This window comes from Poecilia formosa, unplaced genomic scaffold (genome assembly GCF_000485575.1).
Source record: "Poecilia formosa unplaced genomic scaffold, Poecilia_formosa-5.1.2 Scaffold235, whole genome shotgun sequence".
Taxonomy (NCBI): Eukaryota; Metazoa; Chordata; class Actinopteri; order Cyprinodontiformes; family Poeciliidae; genus Poecilia; species Poecilia formosa.
In genome coordinates this window covers 245,224-267,312 of record NW_006800174.1, presented here as the reverse complement: position 1 = coordinate 267,312, position 22,089 = coordinate 245,224, and the positions used below count along the sequence as shown (strand labels likewise).

The window sequence follows — 22,089 nt, the reverse complement described above, 5'->3', positions numbered from 1 at the left end:
GCCAAGCATCTCTAAACATCCATTCATTCTTAGGCATGGCATGCACTAGCAAACTAATTGCTTTCGCGTTAGGTCATTTCTCGATGAGCTTAGATCCCTTTCTTCCTCGGCTCATTATTCAAAAGAAGTCAAATAAATTTAATTTCCTGTGAGAAAAACTGTTAAAGTCTTAAATCTCGAGTTGATTGTCTCCTCAGAAAGTTGGCAGGAATCCATTTAGATGACATACAGCATGACCACACAGGTGGAAAAAAAAAAGTATACTTGATGTTTGACAATATTTAGCACCATTTACATTTTCCATTTACGTTTTTGTGTAGCTGGTGTTCAACAGAGTAGGATTTATAGAAACTATGAGCTCATGTGCTGTTTACTCCTACTGGTCCATTGCCCTTTATGAGCTATGTTTGAGACACCATAATTTGACGTTTAGTGTATAAGGTTGTAAAGTTAAAAGCATTTAGAAAGCCACTCTCACGTAGATGCAAACTTTGGACTTGAGATTCGAAGTGAGGATGGAGGTGGTTTTGATAAACTAAATTGAGTCATTCAGAGGAAGGAAAACAAACTGCTTTTCAGTAAACTGAAACAGAAACACTCTAAAGGTAGTGTCCCAAAACGGAAAGCAGAACCAGATGTGGAAGAATACAGGAAAACGTTATTCAAGAAAACCCAAAAGAGGTCAAGACTGAACCAAAAATAAGCTGCAATATGATCAAGGAACGTCATCTGCTACCCGTGTATGCTGTGATATTCAGAGTACATCTATAACTAATAATATTGGCTTAGGTCAAGGTTGCAATATTCCAATGAACACATTGATTGGCACATTTTCCTGATGCCAAAGCAGGAAAATGCTTTGGTATCAAATAATGCTCCATAAATGAAAGTTATGGAGTGTTATTCCAGAGCTTCATCCAAAGGAAAACATTTGGGTGATATCAAGCATACCGTTTCTGAGGAAAACCAAGGAATGCTGAAGTCACTGTGACATGGAGAACAGTTACCATTGCTTGGCAAACATTTTCACTCATCTTTGAAGTTGGCCAATTTCATAAAATTAAGTTAATGGAGGGGTGATGTAACTCATTTTCCAGAATTTTTATTGACAAATTCCAGATGTTAGATTTTTAACAGTTTTTTTCTCTCTCTCTCTCTCCTTTTTTCCTCACTCTGTAGATTGACAACAAACTTGATAATTTATTTCATTTTCTTTATTTTGGAACAGATATTCAATATTCCTGATGCATTTTTGTATGTAGACAGAAAAGCTGTTACATGTTGGAGCTTTGTTCCATTTCTTTAGAGATATTGCTATGATGATCAGAGCAATACTTCAAATAGTTTCATAAAGTAATGGTGAGCACCTATGTCAGCATGAAGTCTAGAAATTTCAATCAGCACTGTCTCTCTGCTGCTGGATTTCGATACTGTTGAATTTTCATTGCCATGAAGATGAAAGCGTTGCAGCAATCTGCAGCCATTCAATGGCACCTGCACCGCCTACACAGCATGTCCAAATGTTAGTGCTGGATATAACGTTACCATCTGCAGGAGAGGAATGATAACATTTTATAACCTCATTGCCAATCACCAAGTAAGTGGGTTGTAGGGACACGTCCCTACGAATCAGACATTTCAAGACAAACAAAAACAAAAAGAAACAGACCATGCCACCTGCAAAGGTCATTTTGCTTAAAATTATTTACAAATATTATTCCCCTTCCAGTTTGAAGTTACAGGGAAATTAAATGTTGTGGCAACTCATTATTGAAGCTTCTTCAAAGCGTTGTTGTAGATGCCGACATGTGGGCAGGAAGGACGTCCTGTAGCAGTCTGTATTCCAGCAACTCTTTAGAAGCCTCTGACTGGAGACACACTCATGCTGTATAACAGCTTCATGAAGAGGGTGCTCAGAGGTGTAACTAGTATTTTGAAGAACATTTTATGATCAACTCTTTACAGTCATCGTCACATTTTCTAAAGAATCAATGGAGTGAAAAAGATACAGTCAACTTAATGTGGGGCATGCAAGCTGAAATATGGAACCTAAAAGAAATTATGATAAACTTTACAGCATAAACTAGGAATCCACTAATGTAAATATGTCACATCGATTAGATAAGTGGGACTGGCTAAGCCAAGGTCTCTAGTAGTAATATAATAATTATGATTCCATGTACAGTATTTGCAAAGAAGAAATAAATTTGTCAGCCATATGTACACATTTAGCCAATAAAAAGAGCCCTGCAGAGGTTGGTGAGAGGAGCTGAATGGGTTATAAAACTGTCTCCATCTTCTGTCTAGAATGTGTTTCAGAGCCGCTGCAGGAACACAGCAATTCTTCCCCCTTCATCCTCAAAGAAGTGAGATCTAACTGATCTTTGTCACATTCTGTCTAGAAACAACATATTGAGGGTGACTCCAACTGAAAGTCTGTCCTCTGTGTGCTTTGGCAGCAAATGACTCCCAACTGATCAAACATGAACATCCTGTTCCTTCAAAACATGCCTCTTAGGAGATGAGCTTGACCAATGTCCATAAAGCGGAGGAGAGTGGGAGGAAAACAGGGACAATTTCTCTGTCTGTTTCATTTTTGATAAGAAAGACAGTGACGTGTTTTCGAAGAAAACAAGCTGCAGGTTAGTCAGAGGAAGTTTGAAGTTTGCAGAAACAAGATTGGAATTGGATGTTTAATTTCCCAAGGCTTAAACAGTATAATTTCCTCCTCCATCAGATATTTCAACAGCGGAATTATAGTGGATTATTTAGTCATAATAATCCACAATACTGTGGATTGTTGTTTCTCTCTTTTAGGAATAAGGGTGGGGTATTGCAGTGCCAGTGAGAGGTTTATGTTAGAAAATAATTTTAGGCACTTTGAATAAATGTAAGTTGCACCTCAATTGCATGTTTTTATTAGAAATTAACAAACTTCAGGGGTAACTGTAGCTTTACATTTCACTACGGTTTTTGATTTAAAAAAAAGGAGATAAATAAACTGGTTGGTTTCCAAGCAGGGATGAGGCATATAAACCAGGTCTAAAAATGTTCACAAGGTTGTTTGGCATAAAATCAATGGGAAACCAGTTAAGATTTGTTGTTTGGGATTATTTTTCAGCTGTCTAAGGTACTGTAACTGTTTTCACATTTTACCCATCCATCTGTTGAGGGGTAGTTCTTTGTTCTATCAGTACCTCTGACAATCTGGCTGACTTTGAATTTTACTGAAGCCCAAACATATCAGTTTTAGAGAACTCACTTTTTTTTTTTAGTTTGCACCTTCTTACTTCATTTAATTTAAATTTAGCTCACTATGGAGATTTGGTTATTGACATATTTTCCCATCAGTTTCCACCAAAAGTAAGATTGAAATTTGGTGGATTCTTGGTTGCTCCAGGACACAATTTGGCACGACAATGATCTGAAAAGGTTCACTGAACTAGTTTTAAAATACATAAAGCCTCCTAAATGTCTAACATAAACCATATTGAAAATCTGGTTTGCTTAAAATTTGGAAACAACTAAATGATCAGTTATAACAAAAACAAAATGTATACATTCTTCTTGATTAGGTGCAATGGTTATAAAATATGCAACTTAAATAATTTTTAATTGCCAGAATTGGATTTACAATAATGAATTCACTGTTGATTAGATAATATAAGAATATAACAAAACTTTAACTTCAAAAATGTAAATTCATTTACGCAATGCTGAATGTCTTTTGCTCAATTGTGTGTGAACATGCTTAAATCTGCAAATGTCAGTATTTTTATGGGTGGTTATGAATGTTTGTGAGCAACAGATGACTGCACGATGTCCTCTGGGTTATTATCATTTAACCAGTTTTGGAGCCAACAAAAATTCTGTCTGGGTATTAGACCAAATGTTTCCCCTTTAACATCATTTAATTATGTTATGCCATTTCCTGCAGAAAAAAAAACAAAACTGAATGTTTTCCTTGTTTTTTGCAGATAAGCACAGCAATCCAGGGAGTGGATAAAATAATGGGTCAGCTCATGAATGGCCTCAAGCAAATTGACCTGCATCGCTGTCTCAACATCATTGTTGTTGCTGATCATGGTAACTCAGAACATGCTGCACAAAAAGATGTTTTGAACTTTATTTCAGATGAACATTACTCTTTAGTGCCTGTGGACCCAGTCAGTGTTTTGAGCCAGATAAATATTTTGGCTGTAGCTGAGTCTTAAAAACTAGTCATGAATCTGCCAAACTTCTAAGGAAACATAGATCCACTGAATTTCTTTTGTCTGAATGGAACCTTCATTCAGTCAAGATGCTTTTTCTTTCTTTTTTCTGCTCCCCTCCAAGTTGCATGATGAAGGAACCCAAAAATATCAAAATGTCTGACAAGTCAAGAGCTATTCAATTTGTTTCTTTTTTTAGTTGTTGCTTATTTTAATCAGACAGTTTTTGGATTAAAACTCTTCTCTTTTGCTGTGTGTCTGAGGCTGTGCCTCCAGTTCCTTCAAGTTGTCAAAGCACAAACACAGAAATATGACCAAATTAAGAAAACTGCTAACGCTGTTTTGCCACCAAATAAAACCCTGTGTGTTCATATTAAGTGCTCAGCTACAGGAGATACAAACAAACCTAGAAGACGATAAATGCAGACAGCCTGGCGTCATTCCTGTGTGTCATTGTGGCTGGAGTGCAGTCTGTCTCCAAGTTCTCAGCTTACTAATGGATAAGTGTTGTTCATCATTATACATCATCCTTTAATGCGCTGCAGCTGTGTCAATCCACCTCAAGTGACGTTGTTAACTGGATTTCTGTGCTATATAGCTGTGAAAAGCTCTTGTTTGGATGGTTGGGTTCTGGAAAAAACTGCAGCGGAAAACCTCAATCTTATGTTCCTTCAGCCTTTAACCATTTATTGCCTTTTATGTTAAAAAATTGCATACAGGAATTGGTAGACTCATTTAAATATTACTGTATTTCAACAATAATATTAAAAGCAGAAACTAATATGTTATAGAGTTTAGGCAAGAGATGTCTGAAGTTATCTGTAGCTCAGCACTAGATAAACACAAGGAAAGCCACAGTTGTAGTTCGTGTCCTGGACGTCTCTGTGGTGTCTGTGGAAAGTTTGACTCCAGAGCAATCTTCCTGGAAAACTCGTAATCGGCTTCACAAAATCTTGAGGTTCCACTTATCCCTGTTGCTTGTGAATCTTTTCCTGACAACATTCTACTTAACTTAGGGATAACATGGTTAGATACAGGCTTTGTGAAGAGCCAGCTTTTTTTTTTTTTTTTTGCAATGTCTTATTATAGTCCACCTTTCTAAGAGGGTGACAATGAGTCAACTCAACAGTATTTCAATTGGTTGTGTAGTATGACCTGGCATGTCTATATTAATTTGTTTTTATTTGGCCTAATGAAAATCATGAACATTTATAGAAATAAGCAGTTAAAATATATCAATGATCCAGGTGATTGTGTTTCACCTTTTGACTCTCAGTTTCTTAAAAGAAATTAACCTTTCAGTTACACTTATTTTTTTTTAGATGTTATGTGTTCTAGTTTTTAGCACATATCAGTAGTTCTATGATGCACTTTATTGCAAGAGTCCAATGCTTTGCAGGTATGGAGGAGATCAGCTGCGACAGAAAGGAGGTGATGGAGGATCTGGTGGGAAACATCAGTAATTATTTTGTGAACGAGGGGCCATTTGGACGCATCAGAGCCAGGAATGAAGACTTTGTGTGTAAGTAGATGTGCTGCTGTTGTAGAGGTCAATAGAATATTCTTTAGGCCTTGCTTATCACAATGACTGAGTTGGTATCAGCGCAGGAAGAACGATGATGTTTGTGACTTTGTGGAAAAAGTGTGGGTGTGTTTGGGTTTCAGAGGGAGGAAACCACAAAATTATCTCTACTTTGATTAACCTCTAAACAGTTGCACAAGGCATCTGAGCAACAAAGAAAGCATGGATGTAACAGATATGATATAATCTGCCAACGACCTTCGCTCTATTATTCACAATCAAGAAATGTTGCACTGTGGGCGCTCCTCTCACGCAATTCAGATTAGGTTCACACTCCTGAATTGAACATGCCCATCATGTCCCATAGAAGAAGTTTAATTTGCAAGTGCTTAAGTCAAGAGGAAGACTAATAGCATACAGTTAGACATGACAATACAAGCCAACACATTACTCATGTTTCTTCAAGGGTAGAGAAATATCTGCTGTAAATGGAAACGAGACTCCCTCTGAGTGTAGACATTGGAACTAATTTTATGTGTGGTTTCTTTGTGGACCATAGACTGATTAGAATGAATTCTAGGGAAAAGAAAAAGATATTATAGTAACATACGATTAGATTTTAAGCATAATCCACAGTAAGCCTTTAGAAATAACATTAAATTATTCTCATGAAAACTAAGTAGTAGGTGTAAAGTTGAGTTTTAGGTCATAACCTAGCCAATAAGGATGTTGATTAAAAATATATTAGCCCCGCAAATACATATATTCATAGATTTTTACATGGAATTCAACTCCAAATTATTTGTACATAGAATATATCTAACATATGTTAAAGAAAATCTCTTTTGGTAAGCTGAAATACCTGGGCGTGATGGCAGGCAGTTATAAATGTTTTGGGAAGGGGTCTAAAGTATTTGCAGGTTTCACCTGTCCCTGACTGTAAGAGATTTATACAGCTGGTTATCATAGTCAATTTTTAAAACAATTCCCTAGAATCTCAACTTGTTCCTTTTTTTTTATCATTTATTAAGATGTCACACAGATGGCATGTGCAAATAGTTAAGTTTTAAAATGATTTAATTTACTAAAGGAGAATGCTATCTACACAAACCTGGCTCCATGCAAAAAAAAAACAAAAAAACAAAACAAAACAAACAAACACTATTGTGATAATAATGGTAATATGCAACAAATGAAAATTACTGCTTAACAGCATGAAAAACTACAGCTAGTGGTAAAATATGCTGATACTTATTGTACAGATTGGCTCCTAAACACAGTTTAATGTACAGTAATTGGAAGTTTGTTATTCAGCGAATGAATAATTCTGAAATGACTAACATGTTTCTTTCTCAATAGTGGACTCTGCTGGACTTGTTGCTAATATGAGTGTAAGTATTTACATCAACAGTACTCTGAATAATTACTGTATACATGGATGCAGAAAAGTATTGCTTTTCTGACAGATTAGTTTAGGACTTTAAAGTTTACATTTAAACGCAAACATTTTTAAAATTACCTCCCATTTGTAAAGCATAAAATTATGTTTTAAGAAATTAACAGATAATATCTATTCAAAAAGTGATATTATTATTATAAAATCAGTATTTTTGGTTTTGATAATTTAAGTGCAAGAAGCGGGACCAGAAGATCACACCGTACTTGAAGTCCAACCTACCAAAGCGGCTCCACTACGCCAACAGTCGCCGCATTGAAGACGTCACTGTACTGGTGGAGCCAAAATGGCAGTTTGAGAGGTATTCACTGATGACTTGCAATTTGTGCATCCTGACTGGAATAAACAATTTTGGCTCACATTTTTGTGTAGAAATCCAGCTTATGTCGAAAAATTATGTCATGTGTTTTCTTTTTTCTTTTTACTTTATCAGCTACGTATCACTTAGTATGTTTCTGACCCTCGTTAACAACAAATGATCAAAAGGGATTTTCTTTCTTTTTCAGTTTGTTTGAAATCTAAAGAAATTGTATTATTTACCTACCAGCAGGAGGCTTTGACTGTTAAATAAAAGAAATCGACTGACCTAAAAGAAAGAACAACAAAATAATGTGTAAATTATAAAAGCTTCACAATTAGAATAGAATAGAATATTGATATAAAATTTGTAAAACTGATGTTTAAGCATTTTTTTGCATTATTTTTCTCCATTTTTCAAAAAATATGACTCCTACACATTATATTGTATTTACATGTATGAATGGATAAAGGAAGTGAAAGAAGGGCTATCTCTGTGCACAAAGCCATCAAAAGCAGACAGATTTCAAAGTCCTGACAAAAATATGCCTTTGTTTTCTTGTTCTTCTAGTAATATTCTGTTTCTTTTTCTGCAATCCAAGACATTTCCCATATGAATACAATAGAGACAACAATGACATGACAGTGGTCCAGTAGCAACCTGTTTAGGGCAGCTTTTGTTAAAAAGAACATCTTCGGTTATTTTTATTTATTTATTTAATTATTTTTATTCATGATGGCTTAGAAAAAAATAGAATAGAAAAAAATTACTTAGTTTATTCACCAAAAAGCAGACAAATAATGCTGTTTGGCGAAGAGCAGACAAATAAAAGAAGATATTTACAACAGTTCTCATGTCAAGAGAGTCTTTAGTTTTCATAACTGTGGAACCATTTAACCATATTTTTATTCTAATATTAATCATTCAGGAAATTATTCATCCTTTGAAAAACAGCCCAATTTCTCCTGATAATCAAAGAAAGACTGGAAGGCAATGATTAAACAAGCATTATTTTGTGGTTGTTACCATAGCTTGATTCATGCAATATATTGAGAGTTAGTCACTGTTTCCCTTAGCTGTTTACCGTTTAGTAATGCATGACTGGAAGAAAATTCATGAGAGAAATGTAAAAAAAAAATCAAATAAAAATTTCCCCCCAGATTTTTAGGATCACTTAGATTCTGCTCAGGTGGGAATCACGGCTATGACAACGATGTTGGGAGCATGCATGTAAGTAAAGAGTTCTCCATTTTGGAAACCTGCCCACCTGACTTACAATGCATAACAAATACAAAATAACTGACTTTTTTCTTTCTTTACAGGCAATGTTTCTCAGCTATGGACCAAAGTTTCAGCAAAATACCTCGATTGAACCCTTTGCTAACATTGAGCTCTACAACTTAATGTGCGGTGAGTGTTTTATGTCTGAAAGAAAAAATGTGATCAACAAAACTAAGCCCAAATGTTAAATCTAAATCTGAAATGTAAACAGTTATTGTAAAAATGATTGTCTTGAAAAGCTAAGAAGCACCAAAAGTTTTTTTTTTCTTTTTTTTCCCCACATTCCCAGACGTGCTAGAGATCTCTCCATATAACAACAACGGCACACATGGCAGCATGAATCACGTTCTTAGCAAGACGTTTTACAACCCCACTCACCCTGCGGAGCAAAGTAAGCCGACTCAGTGCCCGTTCATCAGTCTAACTCCTGAAGACGAGCTGGGATGCAAATGCCCAGCCCTGGTGAGTATCATTTCATGGCTTCATGTTATAGAAGTTACCCACTGTTAGTCTGGGGTGACAAGAAAGGACATATTTCTCTTCATTTTAAAAAAAATTAAAACAAAACAACATTTAACTGTTCAAAAGTAAATTAATTTTAAGCCAAATCAAAATGTTTTATTGGCAAACAACAATTAGAAGATTAAAGAAATAGTGGCATCATTTTAATCTTACCAGAGAAAATGGCTTGCCTCTGTTTTTGTGTTCTTACGTATCTGATGCAGCCTGTGTGGTTAAATATGTAGTCTCACAAATCGTTGCTACAGTTAGTGGTAGTTTTATTTTAATTTTATTTACTGATTTTTTTTTTCAAAGTCTAAAATAATCCAAACTGCAAGATAGACTCTAAGAACACTATTTGGAAAAATAGTATGGATTTCTTCTATTTCTGAATCAACCCACAGTGATGTTGCTTTTAAACAAATAAATACATTTAAAAAGTGTGGTTCATTTCTGAGGTGTAATCGTCACACCAGGAAGTTATTTTGTTGTTTTCCTGGATCAGAATCCAGGAAAGAGACTGGCGACAGGTCTCACTTCCATGAAGTAAATGGAGAAAATGTGATGCACATTTGGGTAAAGTTCCCCGTGGACATTGCAATACACTGCATCACACAGATTGTTCTTTTTAAATGAAAAGTTTTATGGACTACTTATTTTTGGCTGAGAACACGGAACTCGTCGTTCCCTCAGATGGTTTTGCGGCACAGCGACCTCACTGCAATCCACAGATATGCAGTCGCCTCCCTCTCCCTGTGGAGAACAAGAACACTCACTAAACGCCGCGTTATGGATTCTGTGTTAAATGAATGAACTTCAACAGCTGTGCTTTCCATGTGACCCTCCTCGGAAATTCTTCACCCTGCAGTGTAGAGAGGCACGGTGGAAGCGTCACGTCTGCTCTGCTGTCGTAAGCGCGCATTGTTTTCCAGGAGTTGCAGTTTCCACTGCGGGGTGGGCGGGTATCACTGCGTTTCAGTCAGCTCGTCTCTGTGCGGTCCGTCTTGTTTTGTCCCAGTTTCTGCCTTCTGCCTCCATCCGTGCGACCAGGAGTCTGTGTCCTGAACGTTTTAGCTTTCACATCTCAGGTAATTGTTCATGTGCAAAAGTTTTTAACGCAAAAACACTAAAAGCTATGCAATATGGATGTCCAATGACAAAGATCATACAGAAAAAAAGTATAGAAATCACACAGATTAAAATATATAAAAAAAAAACAACTTAATAGTAAATATTCACTTCCAGTCCCTTCACTTCAAAAACACAATATCTCACCAAGTATTTTTGTCTAGTTTCGAGAGCAAATATCTTATGCTTTTGAATTAAGACAAAACTAACTTACAAAGTAACTTTTCAGAGAATTGTAAGAGCTTGTTATAAGTCAATAGTTCCTTAATATTGATTTTTAAAAAGTACTAGTTCCAATGGCAGATTCTTTCAGTTATAGTAAACTTTTCCCATCATATAAGTCAAATAATATGCCTGAGGAACTCACATTTCCATCAATATTAAAGAGATATTTACTTAAAACAAGATCTTATAACTATATCTTACTAAAAAACAACTTGTAAATTAGTATCAGATGCTTTGTGAAGGAAACGTCTGAACATATTCTATCATACAGGAAAAGATCACACAAGGATTAGGTTAGAAAACAATATCTCAAGCTTTGGAAATCTTTCATAAGTAAAAAATCATCTGAAAATAGACAATGAAGTAAATGCAAACCAGTGGCAGTCCTAGCCTGTTTGGTGCCCTGGGTGAACTATGGCTGATAGACCGACACACACTAGTACAGAAAAGGCCTCAAATGTTGCGGCTGTAACATGACATCGTGAAAAATCAACACATCAAGGCAATCCTGAAGGCAACTTATTCATCAATGATGAATCTTTGTATCAACATATTCTGATGCATGGAAAATTATACAATCAGCCTTTTCAGACATTCACCTGAGTCATGAAGCATGTAACTATGGTAACTGGACAAAACAAACAGAGGAGTGTGAGCCTTGACCAGAAAAAATAAAGTTTAGATATTTCTGACTCCCTACTGTGGGTTAAAATGAAATAATGTTTGCCTCTGCGATTTTCCAAACACACCTTAAAATGTTATGAATTTCTTCCACATCTTTCTTCATCTGTCAAACCTGACAGAAACCCAGATCTACTGTATTGTTTCATATTCCAATATTGTACATTTTTCATGCAGACTGTTGCTCCTTCTGTCTTATATTGAAGGTATTCTGCTGAATCCTGAGGTCCTTGAATGAACATGTCTTTGAAAAACAACATGTACTGTTTGTACTTGCTGACAGGTGTGCAACATTACAGCACTGATCTGTAAAACACCTTTACATAGTAGAATGAAGTAGAAACTATTTGGAGAAAGTGCTGACAAGTTTGGATGGAACTAAATCCAGGTTATGTGGGATGTTTTGATAATGGTTCCATGGAAGCTCTGGAGTATTTAAAATATCATAATGAAACCCAATAACTCAAGGTAGTCTCACCAATTCCATTAACATTTATGAAGATTACATGTCATTTCCAACCATTTGAGTTATTTTTTCTCCTTTTTATCGAAATGACTGAAAATACACCTACAATTTCCAGCATCTAAGATAAATGTAATACTTTCAAGATAAAATGCTCTTTCTGGAAACAGTTGGCAATGGAACTGACTAAACCCTCAGTAATACAGGAGCTACTTTGTTTATGGAGAGTTAGTCATAACTGAATGAAACTTGGCTTTTAGAGTCAGAAACAGCTTCTGTTTTTTTATAGAGAACAGCTGGAAATGATATGATTCACAACTGGATAAAACTGAAAAGAAGGAAAATCATTTCTGAATACCTTCTCTTTTGTCATTGCCAAAACATCTGGCTCATCCAAACCTCAGTGCTTCCTTTTTACATTATGCAATTCACTCTGTCAGCAGTATTTGTCAAATTCAGCATGATAAGATGAGAACATGTAAAACTGTCCTGCAATCACACAGATGTCTTATCTCTGAAAATCTTCAGCCTGTGCTCTTTGTGTTGTGAAAACATTGCATTTCTTTCTGTAATAGTTGTTAAATCTTTTACATTGTGCTGAAACTGAGAAGTGTTTAAAACTAAACTAACTTCAACCTGTTTCCATTTGTAGACTGCACATGAATTTAACAGCCGTTTGAACTTGACTTTAGAGGAAAGTAAGTGGCTTTGACAAGTCTTTGTTCAATCAATTCTGTAAATGCACTTAGTATGTAATAAATATGTACTCCATTTACTATAATTATTATTATTATTATTATTATTATTATTATTATTATTATTATAACATTCACTTACAATTGCATACCTTCTATTTACATGAACTAGGAATTTTCCAACTTGCACAAAACGCTGCCAGGTTAAATTAGACACGTTCTTGGAATAATTCAGGCAAGCGTAATAATTAAGCAATGACTCACCAGCATTTCTGTCTAAACATTGAGTTTACCAGGTAAAATATCATAGGATTTGCATCTGCCCTCTTTTAGAAACTGCTTCAGAAAGGAAGCACATGCTGTTTGGTCGTCCCCAAATGCTGCAGCCTGACAGCGGTTATTGCGTCCTCCACCAAGAAGGATTCATCAGCGGCTACAGTCATGAAGTCCTCATGCCTCTCTGGAGCTCATTCACCATCGACAAACCTGTGAGTGTTTTGGTGAGCATGGCAAGTGGCAGAAAAGACACGATTTAATAAATGCTGCAGTTTTAAAGGTTCAAACCCAGTGCATGATTAATTGAAACTAAATCTCATCTGGATGCCTAACCTGCTTAAAAAAATCTTATTTATTGAGCAGCTTTTATCAGGACACTGTTTCAGGACATTTCTGCTGACTTGACACAGACGTGATCACTTCAGTCTTATGTGATTAATTTAAAGGAGTAAAACACACAAGAAGAGTAATTGACTTTTGAAATACCAGACATTTGTGGTATAAAACAAGCTTATTTTGCAAAAAATAATATATTGCTGAGCTGATTAAATTATTGAAGAAAAAGGTGTACAACTACCACCCTCCTTCAAACTGACCATGGAGAGGAGAGGACATTCTTTCAGTCTCAAGGCTTTGAAGCCTCACATGTTTAAAGAGTTATTGAGTTCAAACCACTTGAGCCCAGACTTCAGACCACCTAGGAGCAAGAAATTTTACTCACTGTAAGCATACCTATACAGCCTCCCGTTTTGGCTGGAAAACTACCATATTTTACCCCTCTGTCTCAGTGTGTATCCATCTCCCATATCAGCATTTTCCTGGAAATCACCCATCCCCATACCCCTTCCCTTGCTAGCGGATGGAGAAATATTTCCCATATTCTCAAGTCCAAAATTTGACCATAATTAAAAAGCAATAATCCAAGAGCAAAGTATTGGTTTGAACTGGCATTCGGGTTTGATTTGTTTAAATAATGAATAAACCATATATTTTCCTTTTCTTTAGGCCAACTTGGACCCATTACCAGCAGTAATACCCAACTGTTTGAGGGCTGATGTGAGATTGCCAGAACACCAGAGTCCCAGATGTGATCAGTTTGAAACTGCTGGCAATTTGACTCATGCTTTCCTGTACCCACCAAGTATGTATTCTACAACTATCAAAATAAAAGCTCACTGTACTTCATTACACAAAAGGCACACTATGAAAACTACTGTTAAAAACCATTATATATTTTACTTCCACGACTTTCGCAGGGCCAAATACTTAGTAGTCATTAGTGCCTGCTTAGAATACCCAAAGGATGAAATAACTTACTTAACTAGTGGTTTTTGAGCATTTTCAGCCCAGTAGGAGTTAACATCTTAAACCTTCAGCCCTCAATTAGCTGTAGTGGTCTGGCACACAATCTGGAAAATTTTAAATTCCCATTGTGGTGAATGAATGATTATAGAAAATTAACTAATTAAGATAAAGAGTTGTTGTGAGGATTTAGGTTTCTGTTTTTTTTGTGTGTTAATTTAGTCCCCCTGTCTGTGTGTCTTTCCCTTAATTGTCTCCAGCCGTCTGTTGTTACTCTGATTACTTCTCTGTGTATTTTCACTCTCCTGTGTCTGTTTCCCTGTCCATCCCAGTTGTTATTGTGTCCTTTAGTCATGTGCCTTCCCAGTGCTACCACTGTGTTTGAGTTCCTAGCCTCATCATTCACCTGTGCTGCCAGGATTTTCTGTTCTCCTTCATGTTTATCATTAAAATTGTCATTTCTCACAACAACCTGGGACCACCGCCATCAGTCCTCACCTCAAAGCCACCATTTCATGACAGCTGTAATGTTTAACATTATATATGAAACATTAGAAGCAAAGAATTGATTGCTTATTTTTATGCTTTTACAGATCTAAATATAACAGAGGAACAGCAATACGATGCCTTAACAATGAGCAATGTTGCCCCGATGTACCCTGCATTTAAGAGTAAGTTTGAGTTTGTTTCTTCTAAGCCAGAAACAACAGATTTTCTTCTAAAAGCATTATTTTAGGTTAGTTTTTACTCTAGATGTCAAAGTCTACAAATCCTTGTTACATTGCCAGGGTTTGGTGATTATAAGAAATAGAGTATTTCCCCACTTTTTCTGCCTTTAATGTGACACATTATAATGAAAGCTGTAATGCTCCACTTGTGAAAATAAGTCTATTGGGCTTCTCCTTGGCACTCAAACAGTAATTTTGATTCTACAGTGGTGGACAGGATATGATGAAAAAGAAGAAAAGCTGAACTTTATTTTGTGATTGAGGGCAGGTATGAACTAAAGAACAATGACCACTAGAATTAAACTAACAGGTTATCATGATCAACTTTAGATTATTGGAGCTTTTTTCTTTACTTGTCACATTAAAGTTGGAAAAAGTTTAATCTTCTTTAAACAGTGCAGTGTGAAAATGAACCACAGTAGCTGAAAATGCTATTGCCATTTTAGTCTCCAATCAAACCGAGTCTACCAAACTATCATGTGTGGAAACACCCTAATTAATCTCGGCTCATTTTTTTACCTCACAAAACCCAGGTAATTGACAAAAGACTTTATATCCACTTTGCTTGTGTTTATCTGAATATGTTTTTTGTTTTGTTGTTTTCTCAGGGATTTGGGATTACCTCCACAACACTTTGCTAAAGAAATATGCTTCCATATACAATGGCATTAATGTGGTGACTGGACCAGTCTTTGATTACAATTATGATGGCCGATATGACGCGATAGAGCAGATGCAGCAGTAAGTGTCATTTCTCTAATGGGATGTATCATCTAACATGTCTCATTTACTTGGAAATGATTAAATAAAGTAAACTGATTTGGGGAACAGAATGTTGTAAATGCAGACAAAAATGCACGTTTATATTAGACTGTGTGTCATAAAACCATCCAGCTGTGAAGTCATGGGTTTGATCAGGTGAAATGTGGTATGCATTCACACGAATGAGAAATAAGCTGGCCTTGCACAACATGAGAGTCCTTTTGTAGTGATTCTGGTGTTTTCTTTAATGTTTACAGCTAAATATGACCAAAGTATCTGTAGTATGTCTTATGTAGATATAATCACATTCTAATTTTTCATTTCCATCAGTACTTAGGTAACTGTTTAAGTAAGTCTTAATCTTGTTTGTGCTGGACTTGGAATCTAATTACATGCTCATCAAGTTTCTCTAAATATGTGGTAAGTATCATGTAACCCCTGTGAGGCTGGAAAAGGAGGCTCTGATTAACTGGAATTTGATCAGTAGTATGATTCAAGATGAACTGGAAGAACATTTCTGGCTGTTAAACTCTATGAAACCAAGGAAGTGGTTGGTGTAATAGCTGAATATTTTTTCTGTGCAACTCTAGGTTTGTACCTGGAACCAACATAACAATCCCCACTCATTACTTTGTGGTGTTAACAAGCTGCAAGAACGCAGGACAGCCAGTGAGCGCTTGTGGTGGTGAACTGCAGACTGTGTCTTTCCTCCTTCCCCACAGAGCTGACAACACGGAAAGATGCAAAGTAAGACTGAATCCACAGTGATCCCTTTATTTCAGTGGTCCAAAACTGCATGCAGTGGCCTGAAACTTTTATATACGTCTCTTGTCCTACACACTTGAATTCAATAGTGAAACTGCCGCTCTAGCATGCAGTCAAGTTCTACAGAGCTCTGCCAATGAGCTTATATTGGAGTCAGGTGTGCTGAAGCAGTGAGACATCTAAAATTGCACTGTCTGGCCCTTGAGGACTGGAGTCTGAAATCTCTGCTTTAATTACATATTCGCTGTATTCTGGTTTTCTTTCTGTTTGCAGGCTTCTTTTGTCCAAAAGCACCCACTGGGCCAGACAAGGAAACCAGAACTTTATTGATATCCGTTTTCATGTTTGACTAAACCGTGGAAGCAAAAAAAACAAAAAACAAAACAAAACAAAAAAATGTGCACAAGTTGTTACTTGGTAAAATACCTTAGGTGAAACTGCTTCCCGTTGGTCCTAAGCAAAGAGTTGTCTTGCCTTGTTGTGTAATGTTGTTTTTACTGAATGCTGAAACTGTGGAGGAGTAAAGCTGACAAAGAAAAAGACAGCAATGTCACATGCTGACTTACAGGGAGTTCATTGTTTTCAAAGACATAACTTTTAACTCGGCCTTCCACGTTTTAAAAAAGCAAAAATCAAAGTGAGCTTTTTGTAGAATTCTCATCCTGGCTTCCTTGTCTAGATGTTGCCATCATTTCTACTATTTGTTTCAATTCGCACCTGAATACCAACTTTCTTTTTTGTAAAAAACAGAATGAGATTTTTTTTTTCTTTTAAATGGAAAAATAGAGAGTGGGACAACGACACAACACGTTAGCATGCAGCCTCCTCCGAATTTCCACTGACAATTGTATTTAACCAGGGTGCACCTCAATCATAAGTTATCGAGGTGCAATAAGCATCTGGCATAGATTTAGGTCAATATTTGACCATCCTTCTCAGCAGAATTGTAAAATTTATTTGAATTAATTGGTTGCCTGGGTTGAGGTTGGAATCTTGGTAAGCCCATTCCAAAAGCTTGATATTTTTTGTGTTTGGGATTACTACCCTATTGACAGTAATGCCAATTTTTATTTGTGTTGCAACCCAATTAGGAAGCCTAGTTTGAGGATGATCTAATATCACTGTCAGTGAAATCAGCAAAGTAGTGTTCTGAAGTTTGAAAACTTCACATTGACTTAATTCATGTAAATCAGTCTTTATCTTATCAAACCAGTCTCTGCAAACAGATACAGGTGTATCTAGATATTTGAGCCTGTATGTACATTTTGTATGTCTTTTTTCTTTACCAGGTAAAAAAATAGATCCAATTAATCATTAAAAGTCAATAACTAATATGACACATTTTTCCATAATGAGTTAATGTACATCTCTGAACAGAACTGCGTAATCAGCCTGTTTGATTTTATCCTGAGAAAAACAGATTTTCATCCCTTTTTTCCTTGTATTAACAGAGCACAGAAGATGAATCCTTGTGGGTGGAAGATCACATCTGGTTTCACCAGTCAAGGGTCAGAGATGTCGAGTGGATCACAGGACTGGACTTTTATTCAGCCAGTAGTCGACCAGTTCCAGAACTGCTGATGATGAAGACCCGCCCCACAGCTGCAATTCAAAGAAACCAATGACCACTTAAATCAGAAACACACAAAAACATGTAGACTCAGGTTTCAGTGCCAGCTGTTAACTAAAAGCACTTGTCCAAGCAACTTTATTTATTTAACTTTCAGTTTTTTAATTTATTTAATCTTACGTCAGTATCACTGCTTTGTTTCAAGAATCTGTTTTTGAGTTCAATACAGCCTGTATTAAGCCCAGTAACAAGGGCCAGCAAGCTCCACAGAGACATTGGAACGTACCGCTCCAGTAAAACCAGCCACTGCCAAGATCTATAACTTTGTAAACATAGTTTTACATGTAAAGTAAGACTTTTTCTTAATCCAGACTTGAAATTAAAATCAGGTTTACATGGTTCTCAAATACGTTTATATTTATTTATATAGGATCCTCCTGAAACATGTTTGTTCACATGTATTCAGTTATTTGAGGCACCACAAAATTTGGGAAGTGTGTAGTTTCTGAACCAAGCCCCCAAATTTTCTCTTTAACCCTCTGATGCGTGAGTGACTGACTATACAGTCTTCTGTGACTGGGTCCTTTTTGACCCGGGTTACAGTCAATGTGTTTTTATGCTACTTTTGTCATTTTGATTCAAAATAATGGTTTGTATAATACTTTCTAGTGTGTTTTATTTCACACAAGAGCACCGGCTCTACTCTGAGTCACTCCTGGATATCTGACCTTCTCACCCTATCTCTAAGGGAGTACCCAAACACCCTACAGGGAAAACTAATTTTGGCTGCTTGTATCCGTGACCTCGTTCTTTCGGACATGACCCAACACATGACCATAGACGAGGGTAGGAACTTAGATCAACCGGTAAATCAAGAGCTTCGCTTTTTGGCTCAGCTCTCTCTTCACCACGACAGACCGGTACGGCACCACTTCACTGCCGACGCTGCACCAATCCGCCTGTCGATCCCTTCTCCATTTTTCCCTCATTGGTGAACAAGATCCTGAGATACTTGAACTCCTCCACTTGGGGCAGGACATCCGCCCCCACCCAGAGAAGGCACTCTATCTGGCTCATTTATTTATGCATTTATTTATATAGCTATGAATTTTTATTTTATTTATTGAGATGATAAAAGAAAGAACCTTGAACACACTGATCAACAGGTTTTGTATGTCATTCAACACACTCTCTCTCTCTTGGTTTTCTTATCTTGGGTGTCAGACACACACACACACACACACAAATAATACACATGCACAATAAAGTATAGGTGGTAATGTTAGCTAGTTGGTTAGATAACTAGTGTTAGCTAACTTTGAAGAAGGCTAATATGTTGATTCATGACAATATCGCTGTCACAGTACTCATTATTGACACACACAAACACATTTGTGAGATAAAAAATAAAGATAATATTTATATGCAAGAGTTCTTGCTGTGTAAAATAATATTATTCAGGGTTGACACTTAGGTCTTAGTGTGTTTGGTTAATAAAAAAATGTTTTCCTGACAGTCACAGTTGGTAAGAAACAGATTCCCTTTAAATTCCATAGGAAATGAATGTGGGTCATTTTGAACCCACTCATGGAAGAAAGGGGTAGTAACATAAAACATGTTATTTCTTAAAATGTATTAAAGGTAAATTAAAAAAAAAATAATTGCATGATATCAGTATCATCTTTCTTGAGGAATACCTGGAATATGAAGTGATGAAAACTTTTCATTACAAAGATATTGCAAAACGATGACTTCACCTGGTCAAAAAGGACCCACTTACGCATCAGAGGGTTAAGATAAGATACCACACTTATATTTATTGTGTAATTTTTAATCTGATTTTAAGTAAACGATCATTTTAAGATACTCTTAAGATCAACCATTGTGTATCACATAATATGCATCTTTCACTTTTAATTTAACAATTAAAACATTGTAAAGATGACATTTTAACATACTTTTTTGAAAGGCATTTGTAACTAGTTCAGTGACATCATAACTCATGTTCATAAACCTGTCAACAGAGCAGACATAGACAAAACCTGTTTCAAATGCTGCCAAATTCACTGGATGCCAGAAGTTAAGGAAATAAATTTGGTTTCCCTTGTTTCTAGCTCGGCAATTGAAAGTGAGAATTGTTTTTGCCATTAAGAAAATTAAAGCTCTTTCAATAGATTTAGGCTTTGCTTAAATATTATTTCTGTTGGGGATTTTCTGTGTTATTTTTTCTTCAGGATTGATTTGATTTTCTTGTCTGTGCTAAAAGTCACCAAGTACCTGTGTTCCTGAGAACTGATCGTTCCCTCCACCCTTGGGAGAAATCGCTCTCAAGGGAAAGGGCTTGATGACCTGTGTGTGTAGATAGAGCTTGGCATCTGTCTTTGCTCTTTATCTTTTCTCACTTTTGTTTTCACAAATAAAAGGCCTGCAGAATGCTCTGTGAACGGCTTGAAGGAGCAGTTTGCTGAGTCTTCTCCTTTTGCAAAAGTGTCGGCTAAAAAAATCATATACGTTGTCTATGGTTCTTTTATGTAGGTTTGGAAAGTATTTATCAATTTCTATTTGATTTCGTTTCTTTTCCCTAGTTCAAAGCTAGAAGTTGTTTTGTTTTGTTGTTTTTAATGATCGGAATTGCTCCTTACCAATGAGCTGTACAACTTGCCAGAATTTAGATTTTATTTAGCCTGTGATTCTAAACATTAACTGAGCCATCATATAAAAATCAAGACAATGAATCAGCTGTTAAATGACAGAGTGAAGCTCAAGGTTTAAAGCTGAATAGTCAAATATGCTCATCACATAGAGCCTGAAGCCTCTTTGTGGATGAAAACATGGCAGATAAGTAAAGACTGAAAGATGCCTGAGGCAGACTGAGAGCATTTTATTAGGTTGTAACAAATTGAAACTTTGCCTAGTTTTGACAACTCTGTAACTACGGCATAACATCAGAGTGACTCTGGAAAAGTGGGGGGTGAGACAGACTGGAAAGGGAACTGCTTTGAAAGTCTAGAGATGAATCAAAGGGGAGTGAGGTCATCTGTCAAAGCATTCATCCCAGACCTGGAAACACACACACAAACGCACCGGAAGCAACCGAGTGATGACAGAAACCAAAGAACAGAGGGACGATACTATGTCTCATTATAGTGTCCTCTCTACCATATGATACCATAGTGACTTCTCTGTGTTATTACCAAGTTACTCAAATGGTAACTTGAGTTATTGTGACTGCTGAAAAAAGAACCCTTTATATCCTGAGGCTGACACTTTTTTTTTGCCACTGATGACATTTTATATATTGACTAGAAAGTTTGGTCTGTTTTCATAAGTGGAACTTGTTCCTTACGATTGCTGTCTCAATTTGATGGCTTGAGAAACATTTTAATTGGTGTCTTTATGGGTGCACTTCAAGAACAATTTTCTTTCTGCCTATGTTTATTAAGGTTAAATGTGTGGAATACAATAGCCCCTCATGAGCTGTGGATCTCTTCAGTTTCTCCAGAGTTACCTTGGGGCTCTTGAATGCGTCTCTGAATAAGGCTCACTACCTTTCCATGTGAATTTGAGTGGACTGCCATGTCTCGGTAAATTTCCACTCTTTCCATTTTTACATGATGAAAATTAACTGTGCTTGTTACGACCCGGCTCGTGAGCCGTAACAAAAGCCAGGGAGACATGGCCTTCAATAAAAGAATACGCTCTTTATTGAACAACCCAAACAAATAAACAGAGCCAAACAGCGACAAGCGGGTGGCCCCCTTGTGGTCGATGGCATCTCTGAAGCCAGTGATGAACGGAAAAGTCCTGCAAAAGAAAAGAAAGGTCAAACAAACAAAACCTAACAAGGACGGGGTGGCCAGACAGGTAAGGGAAGAGCCACCTCTGCAGAGCAGACCTGGGTGAAGAAGCCGACTCCGCTCCAACCAGCTTCAACTCCTCTCTCCTCACGCGCTGAAGCAGGCTGCTTCTATAGCAATGACGCGCTGGCCCTGGCGAATCCTGGTCCCGCCCACTCTGCTTCGCCTCAGGACAAAACACAATAACTGACGAATCCCTCCACGTAAAGTGGAGGGGGACGTCACAGTGCTCTTTGACACGTTCAGAACCAGTTATAAGAATTTTACAACCTTTTTTTTCCACTACTACTCATTCAACAAACCTCTCCAGCTTTAAAAAAAAGCAGTTTATTTATACTCAAATTCAACAACTTACTCGAGAGGTAAAT

At 36.7% G+C, this 22,089-nt stretch overlaps 1 protein-coding gene across 1 annotated transcript in view; it reads left to right on the top strand.

The window, feature by feature from the left end:
- The window catches only part of LOC103149765 (venom phosphodiesterase 2), a 32,915-nt gene extending 14,644 nt beyond the window's left edge, over positions 1–18,271 (top strand). Inside the window, exons 11-24 of the mRNA XM_016680174.1 lie at positions 3,978–4,086; positions 5,611–5,733; positions 7,093–7,124; positions 7,363–7,490; positions 8,648–8,717; positions 8,810–8,897; positions 9,058–9,230; positions 12,419–12,464; positions 12,795–12,949; positions 13,743–13,878; positions 14,633–14,710; positions 15,376–15,508; positions 16,120–16,276; positions 17,746–18,271. Of these exons, the coding sequence (XP_016535660.1) occupies positions 3,978–4,086; positions 5,611–5,733; positions 7,093–7,124; positions 7,363–7,490; positions 8,648–8,717; positions 8,810–8,897; positions 9,058–9,230; positions 12,419–12,464; positions 12,795–12,949; positions 13,743–13,878; positions 14,633–14,710; positions 15,376–15,508; positions 16,120–16,276; positions 17,746–17,919 (1,602 nt within the window). The 3' untranslated portion in view covers positions 17,920–18,271. The remainder of the gene's footprint in view (positions 1–3,977; positions 4,087–5,610; positions 5,734–7,092; positions 7,125–7,362; positions 7,491–8,647; positions 8,718–8,809; positions 8,898–9,057; positions 9,231–12,418; positions 12,465–12,794; positions 12,950–13,742; positions 13,879–14,632; positions 14,711–15,375; positions 15,509–16,119; positions 16,277–17,745) is intronic.
- The last annotated feature ends 3,818 nt before the right edge of the window (positions 18,272–22,089 follow it).